This window comes from Podarcis tiliguerta, assembly GCF_965153285.1.
Source record: "Podarcis tiliguerta genome assembly, chromosome: Z".
In the NCBI taxonomy this organism is placed as follows: Eukaryota; Metazoa; Chordata; class Lepidosauria; order Squamata; family Lacertidae; genus Podarcis; species Podarcis tiliguerta.
Genome location: NC_139553.1, coordinates 681,913 through 706,092, shown reverse-complemented (window position 1 = coordinate 706,092; position 24,180 = coordinate 681,913). Strand labels below are relative to the sequence as shown.

The 24,180-nt window shown below is 46.4% G+C and overlaps 1 protein-coding gene across 1 annotated transcript in view; it reads right to left on the bottom strand.

Moving 5' to 3' along the window:
- The window catches only part of NR6A1 (nuclear receptor subfamily 6 group A member 1), a 46,386-nt gene extending 37,372 nt beyond the window's left edge, over window positions 1-9,014 (bottom strand). Inside the window, 4 exon segments of the mRNA XM_083423087.1 lie at window positions 45-101; window positions 254-295; window positions 8,571-8,828; window positions 8,831-9,014. Of these exon segments, the coding sequence (XP_083279213.1) occupies window positions 45-101; window positions 254-295; window positions 8,571-8,828; window positions 8,831-8,987 (514 nt within the window). The 5' untranslated portion in view covers window positions 8,988-9,014.
- Window positions 9,015-24,180: the final 15,166 nt, after the last annotated feature.

Below are 24,180 nucleotides of genomic sequence, written 5' to 3'. Positions count from 1 at the left end.
ATCCCTGGTTCTCCTGGGCAAGAGAGAAAAAGGAATATACTCACTGCTGGCGTTCAAGGGAAGCACAGAGGAAGGAGAGTTCATCGGTTCAACATCCGTGGCTAGGGAGAGAAAGGCAGGGTTTGAAATGCTGTTCCAATAATAGTAATAATAACAACAATATATTTATACACAATGTTAAAACGCAGTAATGCATCAAACCTTAAAAGCTTACCTAAACATTTCCCCTAAAATAAGACGTGTCCGTACTTACTGGGAGGCGGGTCGTGTTCAGTAGGTGGCTCCCGGTAGAAACCTGGGGGGCAGGAAAGAGATGTGTCATGGGTTGGTGCTATAAGCAAGGATAATAATAATCATAATTTATACTCTGTCCATCTGGGCGGCTTCCAACAAAAGATTAAAATACAATAGTCCGTCAGACATTCAAAGCTTCCCTAAACCGGGCTGGCTTCAAATGTCTTCTAAAAGTCTGGTAGTTGTTTTTCTCTTGGACATCTGGTGGGAGGGAGTTCCGCAGGGCGGGAGCAACCACCGAGAAGGCCCTACTGAGAAGACCGCTGCTTAAACTTCTTCTTATTATTATTATTATTATCTCCTCCCCCCCGTTGTCCAAGTGGCATCCCGAATTATTATTGCCCGCTTCCGACATTTGCTGACTTCCCGTAAAAAAAACCCTCACCTCTTTTTCTACGGGGGGGTAAAAGCCCCAAGATGACGATTAATTAAAATTCCTTACCGCCCTTACCGAAAATCACAGGCGGGTTGACAATATAAAACATCCCACATCCCATGCCCTTTTAAAATGTGAGGGTTTTTTTTGGGGGGGGGGGGGTTGCTGTTTATATTTTGTGTATTTTGTGGTTTTATTTTAATTTTTTTGTTTTGTTCTGTGAAGCGCCCTGAGAACTCCTGCTATATGGCAGTACAGTGGTACCTTGGGTTAAGTACTTAATTTGTTCCAGAGGTCCGTTCTTAACCTGAAACTGTTCTTAACTTGAAGCACCACTTTAGCTAATGGGGCCTCCCGCTGCTGCCGCGCCTCCGGAGCACGATTTCTGTTCTCATCCTGATGCATCCTATTTCTGGGTTAGCGGAGGCTGTAACCTGAAGTGTATGTGACCCGAGGTACCACTGTATTTAAATTCAAGAACAGGAATAATAATTTAAGCAATGAAAGTAAAATAACAACAGCAAAACAACCACAGTAAAAGAAAAGGCTTCTTCTTGTGTTAGAGGAAGAGTAAGAGAAGAAGGAGGAAGAAAAAGAAGAAGAGGAGGACGAGAAAAGGCTTGGTGTTTCCACAACAACAATAAAAGAAAAGATTTGTTCTCACGTTGCTGCAAGAAGAAAAGGAAGAAGAGGTGGAGGAGGAGGAAAGGAAGAAGAAGAGGAGGAGGAGGAGGAGGAAGAAGAAGAAGAGGAGGAGGAGGAAGAGGAGGAAGAAGAAAAGGAGGAGGAGGAAGAGGAAGAGGAGGAAGAAGAAAAGGAGGAGGAGGAAGAGGAAGAGGAGGAAGAAGAAGAAGAAGAGGAGGAGGAGGAAGAAGAATAGGAGGAGGAAGAGGAAAAGGAAGAAGAAGAGGAGGAGGAGGAAGAGGAGGAGAAAAGGCTCGGTGTTGACACAACAACAGCACTAAGAAAAAAGGTTTGTTCTCGTGTTGCTGCAAGAAGAAGAAGAAGAGGAGGAGGAGGAGGAGAAGGAAGAGGAGGAAGAAGAAGAAGAAGAAGAAGAGGAGGAGGAGGAAGAGGAAGAAGAGGAGGAAGAAGAAGAGGAGGAGGAGGAGGAGGAGTAGAAAAGGCTCGGTGTTGACACAACAACAACACTAAGAAAAAAGGTTTGTTCTCGTGTTGCTGCAAGAAGAAGAAGAAGAGGAGGAGGAGGAAGAGGAAGAAGAAGAGGAAGAAGAGGAGGAGGAAGAAGAGGAGGAGGAGGAAGAGGAAGAAGAGGAGGAAGAAGAGGAGGAGGAGGAGAAAAGGCTCGGTGTTGACACAACAACAAGAAAAAAGGTTTGTTCTCGTGTTGCTGCAAGAAGAAGAAGAAGAGGAGGAGGAGGAGGAGGAGGAAGAGGAAGAAGAAGGGGAAGAAGAAGAAGAGGAGGACGAGGAGGAAGAAGAAGGGGAAGAAGGAGAAGGAGGAAGAGGAAGAAGAAGAGAAAAGGCTCGGTGTTGCCACAACTACAGAAAAGTCATCTCGTGTTGCCACAACAACAGTTAAAGGTTTGTTCTTGTGTTGCTGCAAGAAGAAGAGGAGGAGGAGGAGGAGGAAGAAGCAGAGAAAGAGGAAGAAGAAAAGGGAAAAAGGAGGAGGAGGAGGAGGAAGAAGAAGAAGAGAAAAGGCTCAGTGTTGCTACAACAACAGAAAAAGAAAAGATTTGTTCTCATGTTGCTGCAAGACGAAGAAGAAAAAGATGAAGAGGAGGAAGAGGAGGAGGAGGAAGAAGAAGAGGAAGGGGAAGAAGAAGAGGAGGAAAAAGAAAAGGCTCAGTATTGCCACAACAATAAAAAAAGTCTTGTTCTCCTGTTGCCGCAACAACAGCTTCATTCTCCTGTCTCCCCCCGCCACCGGTCTGGACCTCTAGCGGAGGAGACCAAAGGAGAGACCCCAGATGACCACAGGGTCCCGGGTTCGAGTGAGTGGAGACAGTCAAGCTGCAACGGAAATCCCCCCCCCCCACACACACACAAATTGGGTGAAATTCAGCCGGAAACGCAAGCCGCCAGGCCTTCCCCGGTCCTACTCGGGAGTTGCGGTGGGGGTCTGCAAACGCCGATTTGCAAAGGGATAGAATAATTTCATGTATAACTTGGAATACTTAATGCGATTGGATTGGATTGTGAAAATGAAAAACTGAACAAAAATGATTTTTTTAAAAAAAGAATTTCTACAGTACTTGTTTTTGATTTGAGTTTCCATTGAAACGAGGCCGTATTTGAATGTTTTGATGTTTTAATGTTGTATTTTAATCTTGTTTTTAAGTTGCATTTCAACCAACTGGTTTTTCTATCGGGCGTTAGCCGCCCTGAGCCCGCTCTTGGCTGGGGAGGGCAGGGTACACATAACAATGATTATTATTATTATTATTATTGAATGTCAATTTGCAAAGGGATAGAACAATTTCAGGTCTAATTTGGAATACTTCATGTGATTAGATTGGACTGTTAAAATGGAAAACTTAACAAAAATGATTTTTAAAAAAAAAAGAATTTCGATGGTGGCTGCATCTCCATCGCTGTTTTTCTCTCTCTCTCTTTTTTGCAAATGACAGAAAGCACGTAAATTTGGAGCCTGGTTTGCAATGGGGTTTGGGGTTTTTTTGCAACAATTCCGATTGCTTGTGTCTCAAGGTCTGCAAACGTCAATTTGCAAAGGGACAAAATAATCTCATGACTAATTTGGAATACAGGTGAAACTTGAAAAATTAGAATACCACTGAAAACTTCCTTTCTTTCAGTAATTCAACTTGAAATGGTTTGCAATGGGGGGGTTTTGCAACAATTCCGATTGCAAACGTGTCTCCGTTGCTTTGCTCCTTGCACGGGGGGGGGGGGACCAGTTTTGCAGCTGCCCGCTTCCTAAGGGAATAATAAGAGGGCTGCAAACCCAAAAATCCGGTTTGGGTGCAATTGCGACTCAAGGACCTTCGAATGACCTTTGGAAGTGGGGGGGGGGGGGAGAAGCAGGATAGAAGGAAGAGAAAGGAGTTATTGTTGTTGTTATTGTTATTATTATATGTCGATTTGCAAAGGGATAGAATCTCCAGCGCCGTTCTCTTTTTCTTTTTCCCCCCCCCAAAATTTGGAGGATCAGCCTGGTTTGCAATGAGGCTTTTATTTGCAGCAATTCTGATTGCAATTCTGATTGCATTGCTCCTTGCAAGGAGGGGGGGACCAGTTCTGCAGCCGCCCGCTTCCTAAGGGATAAGAGGGCTGCAAACCCAAAAAATCTGGTTTGGGTGCAATTGCAACATTTGGCCAAGGCACAGCCTGACCCCCTCCTTCAATACCTCACCAAACTCTAGCCCAATGTTTGCCATTAATTTGATTCTGAACTGATTTTAGAATGAACAGATTTTAGAACGATGCATTATTTTATTGTTTTTTTTTTGGGGGGGGGGTTCAAAAAAAATTATTAATTGTCCAAACATACATCCTATTTGTAATTAAACTAATCTTGATAACATTGTTAAGTGACTTCCTCAAACCCCCCTGGTTGAATTTCATTAGATATAATTTTAACAGTTTTATATATCATTTTAACAGTTTTCCAAAATCAATCTTCTCAAATTATCTTGATCACTTAACATCTTTCATTGTTTCTAATGTGGCTTTAGACATCTTAATTCCTATTCTTACAAATTTAAATCCTAAGCCCATCTCATGTTGTTTTATTGTTGTCAGTCGCTCTGAGCCGGGCTTCGGCTAGGGAGGGTGGGCTATAAGTAAAAAAAAATTATTATTATTATTAAGAAGGACCTTCGAATGACCTTCGGACAGAGGGGGGGAAGCCGGATAGAAGGAAGAAAAAGGAGAATAAAGGGGTTGCAATGGGAGGGGGGTATTATTTGTTTTGGGTTTTCCCACCGCAATATAAAAGGCCGGCTTTGCATTTGCATGGGGCTCTTTCGATTGATCCAGGGGGTTGTAAAATATTCAAGGCGGGCACTGAAAGTTCGGGGGGGGTATTGATTGTGGGGGGGGGGGATAAGGAAGCGGCCGAGGAGGAAGGAAGGATCCTTCAAAGGGAGGAAAATGAACCATTTATAGTGGAATTGGCCCCCCGTCCAAACACGCCCTGCATGATTTATGGGGGGGGGGGGGAGGAAAAGAAAAGAGAATGGTGGGGGGGGCATCTTCCAAGAGAATGGAAGGGGGGAAGGGGGAGATGCCAGCCGGTTTTTTTTGGGGGGGGGAGTGAAGGAAGAGAAAATAGGGGGAGATGGGGTCGATTTCAAGTGAATTTATACACACACACACACACACACACATATATATATATATACACACACATACACAAACACACATACACACACAAATATACATACATATATTTTGGGGGGGGAAGAGTGAAGGCTGAGAAAATGGGGGAGAAGGGGATAGATTTCAAGTGGATTTATACACACACACATACATATTTGGGGTCGGGAAGAGTGAAGGAAAATAGAGGGAGAAGCGGTAGATTTCGAGTGAATTGATACACACAGAGAGACACATATATATGTATATATGTATGTGTGTGTGTGTGTGTGTATATACACACACAGTGGTACCTCTAGATACGAACAGGATCTGTTGCGGAGCCCCGTTCGCATCTAGAAGTAAATGTAACTAGCGACGGCCACGTCTGCACACGCACACGCCGCTTTTCGCCGCTTCTGCACATGCGTGTGGCGTCATTTTGAGTGCCTGCGCATGCGCAAGCAGCGAAACCCGGACGTAATGCGCTCCATTACTTCCGGGTTGCCGAGGAGCGCAATTCGAACGCGCTCAACTCGAAGCATATTTAACCCAAGGTATGACTGTATATATACACACACACATGTATTGGTGGGAAGAGTGAAGGAAGAGAAAATAGGGGGAGATGCGGTGGATTTCAAGCATGTGTGTGTGTGTGTGTGTTTATTTCTTTACCCATAAATATAAATATGGGTAAAGAAAGAAGGGGGCATAAGGAAGACCCTCCAAGTGCCCCCCTTTTCTGGGTCTGGTCCTATAAAAGGACAGGCCATCCCGATTTTCATCAGAGAACGGTCGGAGGGTCTGTGGCAGTAAACTTATTTTATGGAAATTATTATTATTATTATTATGGAACAGGACGTCCCGATTTTCATCCGAGAAAGGCTGGAAGGTCTGTGGCAGTAAACTTATTTTATAAAACTTATTATTATTATTATTATTATTATTGTTATTGTTATTATTATTGAACAGGACACCCCTATTTTCATAAGAGAAAGGATGGAGGATATACAAATGTAAGCTTATTTTATAAAACGACAATTTTACATGGAGCTGCTTGATGCAGGAGCCAGATCTATTATTATGATATTCTCATTCTCTGTATAATTAATTATAAATTATAAGTATTTCTCATTAGGAACACTGACACCTTCCTGCAGTGTCAACATTTCCATGCACCATAAACCACCTTGAGATTTTTAATTAAAAAAAGACGGAGCAGTCTAGAAATGAACGGGAATAAAATAATAAAATTAGGGTGTTGTAATTATGTATCGTTATTAATGATAAAGGGGGGAGCCATATCTATGCAGTACAATATTCTAAAGCGTACAGTTTACATATTCATTAAATTGAAATATAAAAATATCTATTATTATAGATTATATAATACAAAACTATCTATGTATTACTGTTGTGTGGTTTAGTCGTGTCCGACTCTTCGTGAGCCCATGGACCAGAGCACGCCAGGCACTTCTGTCTTCCACTGCCTCCCACATCTATTATTGTAGATTATATAATAATAAGATAGATAGTTCTATATTATATTGTGATACTTCAATTATTTGAGATTTTTATATAGCGGTATAGAAAGGAAGTGGATCATGACAAAATAATAACATATTAATTTTATGATGTTGTAACTATAATGTCCCCCTTTCTTCACCCACCAACCAATTTTTTGGGGGGGGGGGCCAAATCTATTAAGATATTCTAATTCTATACATTTCCAAATTCTACTTCTCCATCATATTATATTATAATTATATTATTTTGTTCAGGGAAGTTTTTAAGGTGTGACATTTTAGTGTATGTTTGGTCTTTGTTGGAAGCTACCCAGAGTGGCTGGGAAAACCCAGCCAGATGGGTGGGGTACAAATAATAAAGTATTATTATTATAGTGGTACCTCGGGTTAAGTACTTAATTCGTTCCGGAGGTCTGTTCTTAACCTGAACTGTTCTTAACCTGAAGCACCACTTTAGCTAATGGGGCCTCCTGCTGCCGCCGCGCCGCTGGAACACGATTTCTGTTCTCATCCTGAAGCAAAGTTCTTAACCTGAAGCACTATTTCTGGGTTAGCGGAGTCTGTAACCTGATGCGTCTGTAACCTGAGGCACCACTGTATTATTATTGTTGTTGTTATTATTATGATTTTACCATTATTTCTTGTTATAAACGAAGGTCCCCCTTTCTTCCACTCACAGCCCCCAAATCTATTAGGGTATTCTAATTCTATACATTTCCATATTCTGCTTTACATATTTTTATATTATATTACCATGATTTCTTGTTATAAATGAAGGTCCACCCGCCAATCTTTTTTTCGGGGAGGGGGAGCCAGCCAAATCCTTTACAATACTCTAATACAGTGTTTCCTCAGGTTAAGTACTTAATTCGTTCCGGAGGTCCGTTCTTAACCTGAAACTGTTCTTAACCTGAAGCACCACTTTAGACAATGGGACCTCCCGCTGCTGCCGTGCCGGTGCTGTGCAATTTCTGTTCTCATCTTGAAGCAAAGTTCTTAACCTGAGGTACTATTTCTGGGTTAGCGAAGTCTGTAACCTGAAGCGTATGTAACCCGAGGTACCACTGTACAATACTCTTCCCATACCCTCCTTCCCAAAATCATTCCATCGCATGTCACTTGGCTTGCGGTCTGCAGAAATAAAACAATTCACAATGAAATAATAATATTATGTTATAACAACCAAATATTATTACAATGTTACAATAACAAGATAATAATGTTATGATACTGTAACCATTGATGTTTAGAAACAAAGGGGAACGCTTTTTTTCCTTCTTCTTTAAATGAAAGCTTCCCCCCCATTTTTTCATTTCCCCTTTTTTCATATCCCCCCTTTATTACTCCCCCCCTTGTTTTTCCCTTCCCTCTTTTATCTCCCCCCCTTTCCCCTTTTATTTCCTTTATCCCCTGTCATTCCCTTTCTTCTTTCCTCCTTTCCCCTTTTTTTCCTCTTTTCTTCTTTTTTCCCTTTCCCCCACTTGTTTATTCCCTTTCCTCCCCTTGATTTCCCCCTTTTCTCTTTTCCGCTTCTTTTCCGCCTTTTCCCTTTTTGTCCCCCCCTTGATTTTCTTTTTCTTCTTTCCCCCCCCCTTTGCTTATCCCATTTTTCTTTCACCCTTTCGTTGTTTTTCCCTTCCCCCCTTTTCTCCCCCTCCCCTTGCTTTCCCCTCCCCCCTTGTTTTTCCCTTTCCTTCTTCCCCCTCCCCCTTTTCCTTCTTCCCCCTTGTTTTTCCCATTTCCCCCCTTTATTTCCTTTTCCTTCTCCCCTCTCCTCTGCCCCTTTATTTCTCCCTTTTTCCTTTCCCCTTTTCCGTTGTTTCACCCTTCCCCCCTTTTCTTTCCCCCCTCCCTTTGCTTTTCCCATTCCCCCCATTATTTCCCTTTTCTTTTTTCCCCTTTGCCCCTTTATTTCTCCCTCTTTCTTTTCCTCTGTTCCGTTATTTTCCCCTCCCCCCTTTTCTTTCCCCCTCCCTTTCCTCCCCCCCCCCGTTTCCCCCCTTTATTCCCTTTTCCTTCATTTCCCCCCTTTGTTCATCCCCCTTCCTTTCTCCCCCCTTGTTTCCCCCTTGTCCTTCTCCCCTCAGGTTTACCGTTCTGAGGCGGCGGCGGCGGTGCCGGAGGAGGCGGGGGCGGGGGAGGCGGGGGCGGGGGCGGCCTCGGGGTTCCCGGCGTCCTCCGTCCTGCTCCGGAGGCGGCTCCGGGCGGCGGGGGCGGCTCGTCGTCCATGTCTCTCAGGCGGGCGTGGGAGGCGGTGGCGGAAGCAGCAGCCGCGGCGCCCCGGCGCGCCCGGCGCCCATCGCCGCCGCTCCCCGAGCGACCTGACAGGACCGAGCGACTCGACCTGACTGGGGACCGCGAGCGCCCACGCCCCGTCCCAGCGCGCCGCTCCGCACTGCGCACGCGCCGTCCCGCCCCCTAGGTGGTGCCGGTGGCGCGGATTGGCCGGAGGAGGAGTGGCCCGCCAGGGCGCACGCGCGGCTCCGCCTCCGCGCCCCGACCGACGCCATTGTCCGCCCAGAGACGCGGCGGCGCGCACGCGCGGGGGATAGGCGCACGCGCAGAAGCGCCTCCCCTCCGACCCTGCTCGATGGACTGACGGCGCACGCGCAGAATCAACTCTTCGCCGAGCTAACTGCGCACGCGCAGCATCACCTCGCCTGCCCTCCTAGAGGGACCAGCTGCGCACGCGCAAAATTAACATCGCCGGGCTGACTGCGCACGCGCAAAACCACCTTCTCGCCTTCTCTCCTAGGACTGGCTGCGCACGCGCAAAATTAACATCGCCGGGCTGACTGCGCACGCGCAGAATCACCTCCCCGACGAGACTGACTGCGCACGCGCCAATAACCTCCTCTCCTCCTCACCTAGAGGGACTAGCAGAGCAATATCAACTCCCCGCGGGCTCACTACGCACGCGCAGAAACACCGGGAGACGGCCCGACGGCGCACGCGCAGTCACTTAACTTACAGGCCGGCGGAGCGGGCCGTTTTGCGCACGCGCGGACCCTTCCACGTACTTCTGGGCCCTTTCGGGATGAAACAACTGTCGAAACGGGCGTCGGCGGCGGAGAACGTGAGGGGGAAACCGAACCGCCGTTTCTGAGAAATTTAGGGCGGCGGCAGCGGCGGGCGAAGCTGCTAGGCCCGGTTTCGCAGTTCCGACCCTCCCCCCCCCGCTTGGGAGAAAATGGTCTCTCCCGAAATTGGCTGCCTTTTCGGCTAGGCCACGCCCCCTCTTTACATATTCAGAGCCCCGCCCCCTCATGAATATGAACAAGCTCCATTCAGATGGGAGTTATTTGTTATGATCTTGGGAACGTCATGACACCTTGTTTGTTTTTTTATAATACAGTGTATATATATATATATATATATATATATATATATATATGTGTGTGTGTGTGTGTATATATATGTACACACATACACACACACACATATATTTATATATATATAATAAAATTTTATTTCTATCCCGCCCTCCCCAGCCAAAGCCGGGATCAGAGCGGCTAACAACAATAAAATAATAAAAAATTCTAAAATCTATTCCTGGTAAAATCAGTTTAAATCAAAGTAATGGCAACCATTGGGCTAGAGTTCTGTGAGGATTGCCAAAGGAGGGGGTCAGGCCCTGCGGAAAGATGTCAAGTCCCGCAGGGCCCTGGTCTCTTGTGGCAGAGCGTTCCACCAGATCGGGGCCATGGCGGCAAAGGCTCTGGCTCTGGTTGAGGCCAGCCTAACCTCCCTGGGGCCTGGGACCTCCAAGATGTTTTTGTTTGAGGACCACGAGATGTACCAGGAGAGGCGGTCCCGTAGGTACGAGGGTCCTAGGCCATATAGGGCTTTAAAGGTCAAAACCAGCACCTTAAACCTGACCCTGTACTCCACCGGGAGCCAGTGCAGCTGGTAAAGCACTTCTTGCTCCCCCCAGGGGGTCCTTGCCATAGCTGTCAACCTTCCCTTTTTTTTTCCTTTCTTTTTTTGCAGGAAATTCCCTTCTTCCAGCACCACTTCCTGCTGCTATCCCGCATTGTTGTCCCCAGGACAGGTGAGGCTGCTGATCCCTTCTTTTCAAATCAGAAAGTTGACAGCTATGGTCCTATTATATATACCCCGCCCATCTGGCAGGGTTTCCCCAGCCACTCTGGGTGGCTTCCAACAAAACACTAAAATATAATAACCTATTCAACATTAAAAGCTTCCCTAAACAGGGCTGCCTTCAGATGTCTTCTAAAAGTCTGGTAGTTGATTATCTCTTTGACATCTGGTGGGAGGGCGTTCCACAGGGCGGGTGCCACTACCGAGAAGGCCCTCTGCCTGGTTCCCTGTAACTTGGCTTCTTGCAGTGAGAGAACCGCCAGAAGGCCCTTGGCACTGGACCTCAGTGTCCGGGCAGAACGATGGGGGTGGAGACGCTCCTTCAGGTATACTGGGCCGAGGCCGTTTAAGGCTTTCAAGGTCAGCACCTACACTTTGAATTGTGCTCGGAAACATACTGGGAGCCAGTGTAGGTCTTTCAGGACCAGTGTTATACGGTCTCAGCAGCTGCTCCCAGTCACCAATCTGGCTGCTGCATTCTGGATTAGTTGCTGTTTCCGGGTCACCTTCAAAGGTAGCCCCACATAGAGCTCATTGCAATAGTCCAAGCAAGAGATAACCAAAGCATGCACCACTCTGGCAGGACAGTCTGCAGGTAGGTAGGGTCTCAGCCTGCGTACCAGATGGAGCTGGTAAACAGCTGCCTTGGACACACAAATGACCTGCACCTCCATGAACAGCTGTGAGCCAGTGTGGTGTAGTGGTTCAGAGCAGTGGACTCGTAATCTGGTGAACCGGGTTTGCTTCCCCGCTCCTCCACATGCAGCTGCTGGGTGACCTTGGGTCAGTCACACTTCTCTGAAGTCTCTCAGCCCCACTCACCTCACAGAGTGTTTGTTGTAGGGGAGGAAGGGAAAGGAGAATGTTAGCCGCTTCGAGACTCCTTAAAGGGAGTGAAAGGCGGGATATCAAATCCAAACTCTTCTTCTTATTTATCCTTTGAAAACAACATTCCTAGGTTGAAACATTTCTCACCTTAAAAAAACCACACACACACACACACCACACACACACAAAACCCCCCACCAGCTTCAGTTTTCTCTTCTGTTCCCGTTTTACTTTGTTAGTGTTTTCTCTTCAGGTTGTCTGTCACTTTTGATCCTTCTCCAGGACTGCACTGCTTTTCAGTTTGCCTCGCGTAGCTTTTTCCAAGAAGCCACAGAAGCAAGAGGAGAGAGCAGGGCTAAGCACCATTTGGAGTGTCGCGCAACGGTAAATTAACCACACAGAGTCTTCTTCATAAACAGAACAAAACTTTACTGAAGAAAATAAACTTGTTCAGAAGCAGCATTGTCAAAGAGCATACACAGAGTGCTCATAGCAGCCATCTGACTCTTCACAGAGGCACATTCTTAGCTAGTGATTTACTAGAGTCCTGGAGCCGCTCTGTCTGCCTTCGCTTTACATAGCAGCAGCAACAGCACCACAGTGGTACCTTGTTTTGAGCCTGCCCCGTTTAGGGTCCATTTCGTCGAACCTCTGTGGCAAACCGGGAAGTACCGGAACGGGTTTGCCGTTCGCACACGAGCAGAAGCGCTAAATTGCGCTTCACACATAAGCACTAAATCATGCTTTGCGCATGCACAGAGTGGCGCTTTGTTGAGCGTCCCTTTCGTTGGGTGTCCGGGGCTCTGGAACAGATCCTGGACGCAAAAGGAGGCAGTCATACCTCATGTTACGTCCGCTTCATGTTACGTTCTTTTAGGTTACGTCCCATGGCAACCCGGAAGTACCAGAAAGGCTTCCTTCCAGGTTTCGCCGTTCGCACAGGCGCAGAAGTACGAAATTACGTCATGCGCAGAAGCAGTGAATCGCAACCCACACGTGCGCAGATGCGCCGCTGCAGGTTGCGCTCTTTTCATGTTGTGAATGGGCCTCCAGAACGGATCCCATTCACAACCAGAGCTACCACTGTATTCCACAGACTACTCCATACACAACCCATACAGCCCTCTGACTGAGGCCCATAGAGAGACTGGCGACTTTTATAGGGAGAATGAGAATGAGTCACCCAAGATGAGCCACGAGTCACAGTGACTTAGCAGTTAGCAGGCTTAGGCGTGAATATTGTGTAGGCTTGACGGCTTCTGCTCTCAAGAACCTTTGTCTCATGACATGGAGTCGCCCCTTCCCTCCCGTCTAAAATCTGACTGTGGCTGCAGACCTCAGCACAGTTTCTGAGGAACCAGCCCAAATGGGTTTGTTGTTGTTTAGTCATTAAGTCATGTCTTCCACTGCCTCCCGCAGTTTGGTCAGACTCATGCTGGTTGTTTTGAGAACACTGTCCAACCATCTCGCCCTCTGTCGTCCCCTTCTCCTTGTGCCCTCCATCTTTCCCAACATCAGGGTCTTTCCCAGGGAGTCTTCTCAAGAGGTGGCCAAAGTATTGGAGCCTCAGCTTCAGGATCTGTCCTTCCAGTGAGCCTTCCCATTGTCTTTCCGCTTACAAATTCTGTCTTAAAGATGTACTGTATTCGTGTATGAATAGGGTAAGCCTGTGAAGGATTCAGGAACCAAAGTATTAACCGTCACAAAAGAAAGGCCAGGCTGCCCAGGTAATGCAGTCAGCGACCATTATCAGGTATCCTGGCAGACAAGATTTCTGCTGTAGACAGCCTCCTATGATGTATGTATGATGATTTTGGGGTGGCTAAGGGGTCTTTGGCTAAGGGGGTTGGGCAATGTCAAAAGTCTTTAAAAGTTCCTGGACACTTTTGTTCAGGGTCTCTCCCTCCTTGGAAAATGAAGGTTTGCCTTGCTTTCACTGCATCCGGCCTCCATCCATTCTTCTCTGGCCGATCATGGACTTGGGGGACTCAAAGTCCCATGGGGAGTTGGGCAGCAAAAGCAAAACCCCAATTTTTACATCACCAGCCTGACCTACAATGGAACTCACTGCCACAATACATAGTCTTTTTCCTGCTGAAGTTTTGCTATCTCGCTGTGCCTGTTTGTGGGCAGCTGTAATTATTTTGTTTCTATGCAATAATTTTTGGCTGCTTTAAAAGGGGATTAGACACAGGGGGCAAGATGGCTGTGTGTGTGTAAAATTTTGGCGTGGCACAGGGTGCTGCTGAAATTTGAAAGACCAAAGTCCACCTCTGCTGCCTGGCATCTCCCAGAGGCATCTTGTTTGTTTGTTTGCTGTATTTATAATCCACCTTTTTCTCCAAGGAGCTCAGTGTGGCACGCATTAATTCTCCTCCTCCTCATTTAATCCCCACAAAAACCTAGTGAGGTAGGCTATGCTGCGAGGCAGTGACTGGCCCAAGGTCACCCAGGGAGCCCCATGGCCGAGTGGGGGACTTGAACCCTGGTCCCCCACCTGGCACTCTAAGCGCTATACTACTGTGAGACCGTTCTCTTTAAGAGGCAGAGGATGAAATGTTATCTGCTAGGAAGGGAACACAGTTTACTTTCTTTGCAAAGAGTTAGAAGACCAAGCTCTCCTATCCTATCAGCAGGCTCTCATCATTAGTCACCCCCGGGGTTTGGTTTTCCTGTTGCAAGCTGGCATTTTGAGGGCGTCTGCTTTGTAGCAAAGGAGATAAGCTGATCTTCTTCCTCTGCACAGCTTAACGAATAAAAGAATGCAAAGCGCATAAAAGGGGGTTGTGGAAGTGAGAACCAGGGAGGGTCCTTCTGGGTTAGGTAGAAGCAGAGTTTGTGGGTGCCTATGGAGCTACTTTGCACTAGATTTCTCCACCTGGGTGATGTCAGCCCAGTCTCTTGCTTCACATTGTTTTACCACTGCTAAGGCTGGGGAGGGGGGGCCTTTTGGCAGGAACAGTCTACCGTCAGGAAGGGCCATTTAAATGTGGATGTGGAGGGAGGGAGAGAGATTTGGCCCACTGGTCAAGCTAGTCACAAGCAAGCCCCATTGAATTGAACATGAAAGGAGGTTGCGCACCACTGTGGAGGGCAGCAGCTGGCTAGTGCCCACTGTGGTGTCACCAAGCACCAGGCTTTTGCATGGTTCTCAGTGAACCTTCTAGCCAGCATCTTAAAAAGCAGAGCCATCACCTTGCCAACAAAGGTCCGTATAGTTAAAGCTCTGATTTTCCCAGTAGTGATGTATGGAAGTGAGAGCTGGACCATAAAGAAGGCTGATCACCGAAGAATGGATGCTTTTGAATTCTGGTGCTGGAGGAGACTCTTGAGAGTCCCCTGGACTGCAAGAAGATCAAACGTATCCATTCTGAAGGAAATCAGCCCTGAGTGCTCACTGGAAGGACAGATCCTGAAGCTGAGGCTCCAATACTTTGGCCACCTCATGAGAAGAGAAGACTCCCTGGAAAAGACCCTGATGTTGGGAAAGATGGAGGGCACAAGGAGAAGGGGACGACAGAGGACGAGATGGTGGGACAGTGTTCTCGAAGCTACAAACATGAGTCTGACCAAACTGCTGGTGGCAGTGGAAGACAGGAGTGCCTGGCGTGCTCTGGTCCTTGGGGTCACGAAGAGTCGGACACCACTGAACGACTAAACAACGACAACAGTGAACCTTCTAGCCAGCATCTTAAAAAGCAGAGCCATCACCTTGCCAACAAAGGTCTGTATAGTTAAAGCTCTGGTTTTCCCAGTAGTAATGTATGGAAGTGAGAGCTTTTGAATTCTGGTGCTGGAGGAGACTCTGGAGAGTCCCATGGACTGCAAAAAGATCCAACCTATCCATTCTGAAGGAAATCAGCCCTGAGCGCTCACTGGAAGGACAGATCCTGAAGCTGAGGCTCCAAGACTTTGGCCACCTCAGGAGAAGAGAAGACTCCCTGGAAAAGACCCTGATGTTGGGAAAGATGGAGGGCACAAGGAGAAGGGGACGACAGAGGACGAGATGGTGGGACAGTGTTCTTGAAGCGACCAGCATGAGTCTGACCAAACTGTGGGAGGCAGTAGAAGACAGGAGGGCTTGGAGTGCTCTGGTCCAGGGGTTCAAGAAGAGTCGGACACGACTAAACTACTCAACAACAACAACACAGGAACTCCAGCTGTAGCTCCAGTCTGCAAAAAGGAACATTTAAATGATGGCTGTATGTCTCCCTCACCCCTTCTTTAGCCTGTTATCTTTTTTTCCTTAAGCCTTAAGCTCTGGCAAGCAGGATTCAGCTGGGGGCCGTTCCCTACCTGGGGAGGCTAAGGGGCCTTCTGCATTCAGGGCAGGTGCTTGACCACTGAGCCGCAGCCCCTCCTCCTGATGAAACGTTCTATTGACCAGGAGTCTAAGGGACCCTGAGAGGCTGTTCCCTTTGCCTGCTGGAAATAGCATCATGGCATGGGGGAGACCAACCTGAGAAGCAGCTGCTGCAGCAAGCTTGCTTTCTCCCTGACCCAAGAACTTTGCAACTCAGAACCAGTGCCTGGGTTTGCTTTCTCCCTCTTTCTTCCCAGTCTCTTTTCCTTTTGTGTCGTGTCTTTTAGATTAAAAGTCTGACAGCAAAAACTGTTTTCTTACCGATCATGCATTTTCCTGGTTGAAGGGAAGAGCAAAATCACATAGCTAATATACAGTGGTACCTCGGGTTACAAGCGTTTCAGGTTACAGACTCCGCTAACCCAGAAATAGTGCTTCAGGTTAAGAGCTTTGCTTCAGGATGAGAACAGAAATCGCGCGGCGGCAGTGGGAGGCCCCATTAGCTAAAGCTAATGTTTCTAATCATCAATGGTTACAGTATCGTAACATTATTATCTTGTTATTGTAACATTGTAATAATATTTGGTTGTTATAACATAATATTATTATTTCATTGTGAATTGTTTTATTTCTGCAGACCGCAAGCCAAGTGACATGCGATGGAATGATATTGGGAAGGAGGGTATGGGAAGAATATTGTACAGTGGTACCTCGGGTTACATACGCTTCAGGTTACAGACTTCGCTGACCCAGAATAGTACCTCAGGTTAAGAACTTTGCTTCAAGATGAGGCCCCATTATCTAAAGTGGTGCTTCAGGTTAAAAACAGTTCAGGTGAAGAACGGACCTCCGGAACGAATTAAGTACTTGACACGAGGTACCACCGTATTGGTTCACAACTTAGCAGGGGAGCCAACTCACCCTCCGGATTTTGGTTGAACGCAGGCGGGCGTGTGTGATGTCAGGCGTCTTTGTTGCCTATCTCAGTGGCTGCGGAGGGGAACTGCTTTCTCATTGACTTTGTGGGTGCCCATCCCCCACAATTATATTATTGTGGGTGCCTGCATATATTGGGACACGGGTGGTGCTGTGGTCTAAACCCCAGAGCCTAGGGCTTGCCGATCAGAAGTTTGGTGGTTCGAATCCCCGCGACGGGGTGAGCTCCCGTTGCTCAGTCCCTGCTCCTGCCGATCTACCAGTTCGAAAGCACATCAACGTGCAAGTAGATAAATAGGTACAGCTCCGGCGGGAAGGTAAACGGCATTTCTGTGCGCTGCTCTGGTTCGCCCGAAGCGGCTTAGTCATGCCGGCCACATGACCCGGAAGCTGTACGCCGGCTCCCTCGGCCAGTAAAGTGAGATGAGCGCTGCAACCTCAGAGTCGGCCACGACTGGACCTAACGGTCAGGGGTCCCTTTACCTTTACCTTTAAGCACCCATGGCCCCTGGACTTGGCTCCTCTGCAACTTACCACCTGAAGGCCAATGGCATAACCCAGAAGACAACATCAGAAGAACCGTGTGATATGGGACAGTGTCCTCTAACCCCTAGTGGCCAACCAGATGCTATTCTGAGACCCAAAGTCTCCCTCCCTTTTATCTGTCCTGAATCTTCCAACATTCAGCTTGTCGGATGTTCACAGGTTCCAGTGAGAGGGAGAAAAACTTTTCCCTGTTCACTTTTTCCACCTCATGCATTAAAGAAAACAAAAAATAAACTTCTGTTATGTTGCCTCTTACCAGTGCTTTTTCCGGGAGGACGCTGGGGTACACACACCCCTAAACCTTTTGTGTATTTTTGTTCTTTTGTCCATTTACTGTATTTATTTTCCCCAATTTAAACTATAAAATGGTGATTTTCAGCAAATCCTTTCCCTCTTTACCTTTATCTCAATATTGATCTTAATATATTATAACTTTAACTATCCACCTGTTAACATTCCATTTTTGCATATTCTTTCATAACATTATTGCTAAAAACCTCTTAACCTCAATCCAACATCATTTTAACATTCATTAATTTTACAATATTTCTGTAGATAGTCTTTAAATTTCTTCCAATCTGAATAAATAGCTGAATAAATAAATTGAATTGGAATACAAAGAGGGGAGGTGTGGGGAGGTCCGAGAAATAAGCAAATGCAAGATATGTCATGAAGGATTGAACTGTTTTTAATTGTTTTTTACTTTTGTATTTTTTTTTTATTTTTCTTATTGTGAAAATCTCAATAAAATATTATTTTAAAAAATAAATAAAATGGTGATTTTCTTGAGTCAAAATGAGAGTACCCCTAAACATATTTTTTTAAAGAAAACAAAGCCTCTTATTTGTACTTATAGGAGGTTAAGGGGTGATATGATAGCCATGTTCAAATATATAAAAGGATGTCACATAGAGGAGGGAGAAAGGTTGTTTTCTGCTGCTCCAGAGAAGCGGACACGGAGCAATGGATACAAACTACAAGAAAGAAGATTCCACCTAAACATTAGGAAGAACTTCCTGACAGTAAGAGCTGTTCGACAGTGGAATTTGCTGCCAAGGAGTGTGGTGGAGTCTCCTTCTTTGGAGGTCTTTAAGCAGAGGCTTGACAACCATATGTCAGGAGTGCTCTGATGGTGTTTCCTGCTTGGCAGGGGGTTGGACTCGATGGCCCTTGTGGTCTCTTCCAACTCTATGATTCTATGATTCTATGATTCTATGATTCTATGATTGTCTTTACAGTGGTACTCGGGTTAAGTACTTAATTCGTTCCGGAGGTCCGTTCTTAACCTGAAACTGTTCTTAACCTGAAGCACCGCTTTAGCTGATGGGGCCTCCTGCTGCCGCTACGCCGCCGCTGCCCGATTTCTGTTCTCATCCTGAAGCAAAGTTCTTAACCCGAGGTAATATTTCTGGGTCAGCGGAGTCTGTAACCTGAAGTGCGTGTAACCTGAGGTACCACTGTACTGTACATTGAAAGGCCCCACACCTTTCCGCAGAGGGGGCTTCCTCCATCCCGTTTACAATTCTGCTCACTCTTTTTCTGAACCTTTGCAACATCCTACCTTTTTGACAAAAGACTGAACATAACTGAACATAGTACGGTCATACCTCTTGTTACGTCTGCTTCAGGTTAAGTCTTTTCAGGTTGCGACCCGGGAGTACCGGAAAGGGTTACTTCCGGGTTTTGCCGCTCGTGCATGCGCAGACGCTCAAAATGGCGTCATGCGCAGAAGCGGTGAAGCATGACATGCGCGGATGTGGGTTGCATTCTGCTCAGGTTGCGAACGGGGCTCCAGAATGGATCCCATTCGCAACCAGGGGTACAGTGGTACCTCGGGTTAAGTACTTAATTCGTTCCAGAGGTCCGTTCTTTTTTTTTTAAAAAAAAAAATTAATTAAGTTTTGCACAAATATCTCCAATCATACAATTTCCCAATTAACATATTTTCAACTTTTGGACTTCCCTCAACTTCTCTGACAATCATCCGTATTTAAATTTTTGTCTACGCATTCCTCAAATTTAGTATCGCTTTTTTATATATATATAGCTTTATAGCCTTATTTGCATTCTTGCAATATTCCTTATTTTTCCACAAAGCTTCTTTAAAACCCACTAGCGTTGTTTGCTCATCACATACACTCTTCAAATACTCGGAAAAAATTTTCCAGTCCTCAATGAACTTGTGATCTCGTTGATATCTAATTTTCCCAGTTAACTTATCCAGTTCTGCATAGTCCGTTAGCTTCATTCTCCATTCCTCCAGAGTCGGAACCGACTCCAGAGGTCCGTTCTTAACCTGAAACTGTTCTTAACCTGAAGCACCACTTTAGCTAATGGGGCCTCCCGCTGCCAGAGCACGATTTCTGTTCTCATCCTGAAGCAAAGTTCTTAACCTGAATCAATATTTCTGGGTTAGCAAAGTCTGTAACCTAAAGCATATGTAACCTGAAGCGTATGTAACCCGAGGTGCCACTGTATTACTGCATTCCAAATGTGGTTCGCACTACAGCTTTGAATAACTGCATGATGATATTGGCAATTTCTAGTTTCTTAAGGATCTTTGCATGGGATTTGCTTGGCCTTGCATTTAAGAACCCAAAGGGTTTGCTGGATCAGGCCAAAGGCCCATCTAGCCCCGCTAGCAAACCCACAGACTGGACTCTCCCCTCCTGCGGCTTCTTCCAGCAACTGGTGTTCAGAAGCCTTGCTGCCTTGCAAGCACCACAGAAGCCGAGCCATCAGGGCTGGTAGCCATTGATAAGCCTTGTCTAATCCTCTAATCTCTCACTGCCTGGAGGCAGGGAGAGATTTGACTTTCTTGGGCTCCATGATCACTGCAGATCGTGACAGCAGCCACGAAATTAAAAGACGCCTGCTCCTTGGAAGAAAAGCAATAACAAACCTAGACAGCATCTTAAAAAGCAGAGACATCACCTTGCCGACAAAGGTCTGTATAGTTAAACCTATGATTTTCCCAGTAGTGATGTATGGAAGTGAGAGCTGGACCATAAAGAAGGCTGATCGCCAAAGAATGGATGCTTTTGAATTCTGGTGCTGGAGGAGACTCTTGAGAGTCCCATGGACTGCAAGAAGATCAGACCTCTCCATTCTTAAGGAAATCAGCCCTGAGTGCTCACTGGAAGGACAGATCCTGAAGCTGAGGCTCCAAGACTTTGGCCACCTCATGAGAAGAGAAGACTCCCTGGAAAAAGACCCTCTTGGAACCTAAAACGTTTACGCTTGGTTGTCCAAAATATGTTATAACAGACAATGATCAAGAAACAGGAGCGGCAAGGATCCTAATCGCTAAAAACTGGGGAAAAGAAATTGTGCCAACCAAAAAGGAATGGCAAGGCAAACTGTTAAGAGTACAGTGGTACCTCAGGTTACATACGCCTCATGTTACAGACTCCACTAACCCAGAAATAGTCCTTCAGGTTAAGAACTTTGCTTCAGGATGAGAACAGAAATCGCGTGGTGTGGCAGGAGGCCCCATTAGCTAAAGTGGTGCTTCAGGTTAAGAACAGTTTCAGGTTAAGAACGGACCTCCGGAACGAATTAAGTACTTAACCCGAGGTACCACTGTATATTGAACTGGCTAGATTAACAGAGGCAATTAGAGATCACATTAGACAAGAGTTTCAAAAAGAATGGGGGAAATGCAGATAATGTTTCACAAAACAGTGCCCTAAAATACATACCTGGACTTGTTTCAATTAATGTCTGCAGGAGACTTTGTGGATATTTAAGTTATAATTAGAAAAATCTTAGTAATTATTCATAAAGGAAACAGCTTACAAGAAGTAAAGAAGGAGGCCAGATAGAGGAGAAAGGAAGTCTTTTATTTGTATTGTTTGTATTGTTGCATGTTATGCTTATTGAATGTTATGTTCACGTTTAATGAGGGTGGATTTCTGTATTGGGGGGGTGGGGGGGTTATGTTATGTTGTAAATAAAATTTCCAAGAAAAAAAGAAAAGAGATAGTGTTCAACCTTGTAACTGCTTCTGAGATAATAACAGGAAATAATGGAGGGTGGAGACATATGTTCTAGTACTCAGTGCTTTCACACACACCCCAAAAATGTTTAGGAGTACTTTCATTTTAATTCAAGAAAACCACCATTTTATAGTTCAAATCAGGTAAAATAAATACAGTAAATGGACAACAGTACGAAGTTTCACAAAATGTTTAGGGGTATGCGTACCCCTGCGTCCCCCCAGAAGAAAAGCACTGCTCCTGCTACATCTGAGTGCATTGAGAAAAATTGGTACAATTATTCCCAAATAATACATATAAACCAGCCCAATGAATTTATGGAGAAATTGGTATTTTTTTGGTGTGTGGGGGGGTAAGGTTTTGCAACAATTTCAACTATTGTCACAAGACCAGAGATCTGGAACTATAAGCCTGGACGCTTTGTAGCACTCGCTCTGGAATCTAGCTATAATGGAGAAAATTCAGATTTCAACAAGGACTCTGCCACACTCGCAGAGCTCAGGCGATGCTGATTTCGGCAATCCGTGTCGTATGGGGGACCCAAGAGCCCTTCTAGATTCCCTTGCAGGGTCTCCGTCGGTCGGAGAAAATCACAGAGGCCAAGCAGAGATTAAGCCGAGTACCGTCTTTTTCGCTCCATAGGGCGCACCTGACCATAGGGCGCGCCTAGTTTTTAGAGGAGGAAAACGCGCACAAAAATATTCCGAATCAAATGTTGCACTGAATTATTTAAAGCAGCAAAGCGGGCGGATCCTGTCGGCTTTGCTGCTTTAAATTGAGCCTCAGAGGAGGGTAGGAAGGGGAACCAAGGCTTATCTAAGTCCCGTTAATAATGGTGAGCCTGACTCATGGCCATGGAGATTAGCCTGGCCGTCTCAGTGGAAATCTGGGGAGGCTGAGGTGGACTTTCCAGTGGTCAAAGTGTGGTTGTGTCTTCCTGCCCGGCATCTATTTCCTGCCTTTTTTCCACGAGTGTAAGCTGTTCCCCTCCCACTTTGCTGCTTCAAAGGGAGCCCGGGAGGAGGGAATCCGCCGCAGCTTCCCCCACCTCCTACAGAAGCCATGCGCTCTTTAAAGGGTGCGTGGCTCCTGTGGGCTTTTCTAGGTGGCAGAAGGGACTGATGCGGCCAGTCAGTCCCTTCTCCCTCCTGGCGAAAGCCCGCAAGAACCACATGGAGCTCTTGGGGGCTTTCCCCGCCTGCCTCCCCCCTGCATTCGCTCCATAGGACGCACACACATTTCCCCTTGCTTTTTAGGAGGGGAAAAGTGCGTCCTATAGAGCAAAAAATACGGTATTTATCGATCTGTTGCAACAAGGTGCTCCCCTCACACGCAAGGGGAAAGGAGGAGGACCCCCGACAAAGGTGCGTCCGCCCATATTTTGACATTCCCTCCCAGTTAGCAAAACGAGTGGAGGCACTGGTTTCTATTTCAGATTTCCGCTGTCCCGCGATGCAGCCCTGTGTTTTGAGGGAGGCCAACCTAAGCTAGAGATAATTGCCCAGACGAGTTTTCTTTTATGCTGGCAAAGCATTTGTTTTCCAGCTGCTGCAGGAGTTTATGTATAGGTTGGGGGGGGTTGCCCCTCCAGCAGATATCACGCACATGCAGCCCACTACCAAAATCAGCACAATCGCCTTTTGTGACTTTTGTGATTTGTCCCCACAAAACACTTCCTAGCAGTTTCTTCCTATCTATTCAAAGGGCCTCTGCTGCACGAGACCAAATGTAAGAATTTGCTGACCGATGTATCTATGTACCGGCTCACTGGGGAAACTTCCAAAATTCCTATAGACATGTGAGCTCAGCTGCTCAGCAGCCCCTCTGCCTGAGGGGTAATTCCTGGCATCCTGATACCTGAGTGCCGGACAGGGAGCTGTTCTGGAAAGAACAAACCCAGATGAAGACAAAAGGGTGGGATTAACTTGGCTGGGAAAGAGGGAAATGTAAATATCTATTTTTAACACTTATGGGTGTTTGGTGGAGGGCAAGGGGAACCATAGGAACGCGGGTGGCGCTGTGGGTTAAACCACAGAGCCTAGGACTTGCCGATCAGAAGGTCGGCGGTTCGAATCCCCACGACAGAGTGAACTTCCGTTGCTTGGTCCCTGCTCCTGCCCACCTAGCAGTTCGAAAGCATGTCAAAGTGCAAGTAGATAAATAGGTACCACTCTGGCGGGAAGGTAAACGGTGTTTCTGTGCGCTGCTCTGGTTCACCAGAAGCGGCTTAGTCATGCTGGCCACATGACCGAAAACTGCCGGCTCCCGCAGCCAATAAAGCGAGATGAGTGCTGTAACCCCAGAGTCGGTCACGACTGGACCTAACAGTCAGGGATCCCTTTACCTTTAAGGGGAACCATGGGGCAGGGTCCAGGATGCTCAGATTCCTGCCACCAGACCTCTCCTTTCATGATGTAACCACGATGTAGATTTGGGGGGGGGGGGTGACATGGCAAATAGAAGGGGAAGAAATGGCGGCAGTGAGAGATTTTACTTTCTTGGGCTCCAAGATCACTGCAGATGGTGACAGCAGCCACGAAATTAAAAGACGCCTGCTTCTTGGGAGGAAAGCAATGACAAACCTAGACAGCATCTGAAAAAGCAGAGACATCACCTTGCCAACAAAGGTCCGTATAGTAAAAGCCATGGTTTTCCCAGTAGTGATGCATGGAAGTGAGAGGTGGACCAGAAAGAAGGCCGATCGCCGAAGAATTTATGCTTTTGAATTCTGGGGCTGGAGGAGAATCTTGAGAGACTCTTGAGACTCATAAACTCTGACCCCAAATTCTGTAATGAATTATTGTGTTATACATATCTTTGTGAGTTTGAGTTTGTAATAATATGAATGCAGTAATGTTATCATTTCTCCCCCTCCAGTGCAGAAATCTCTAATCATCATCATCGGTCTGCCTTTTACCAGCTACTCTGGGCGGTCCCAGCATAACAACAACAATAATGATGATGATGTTATGATTTAGACACCTGCCATGC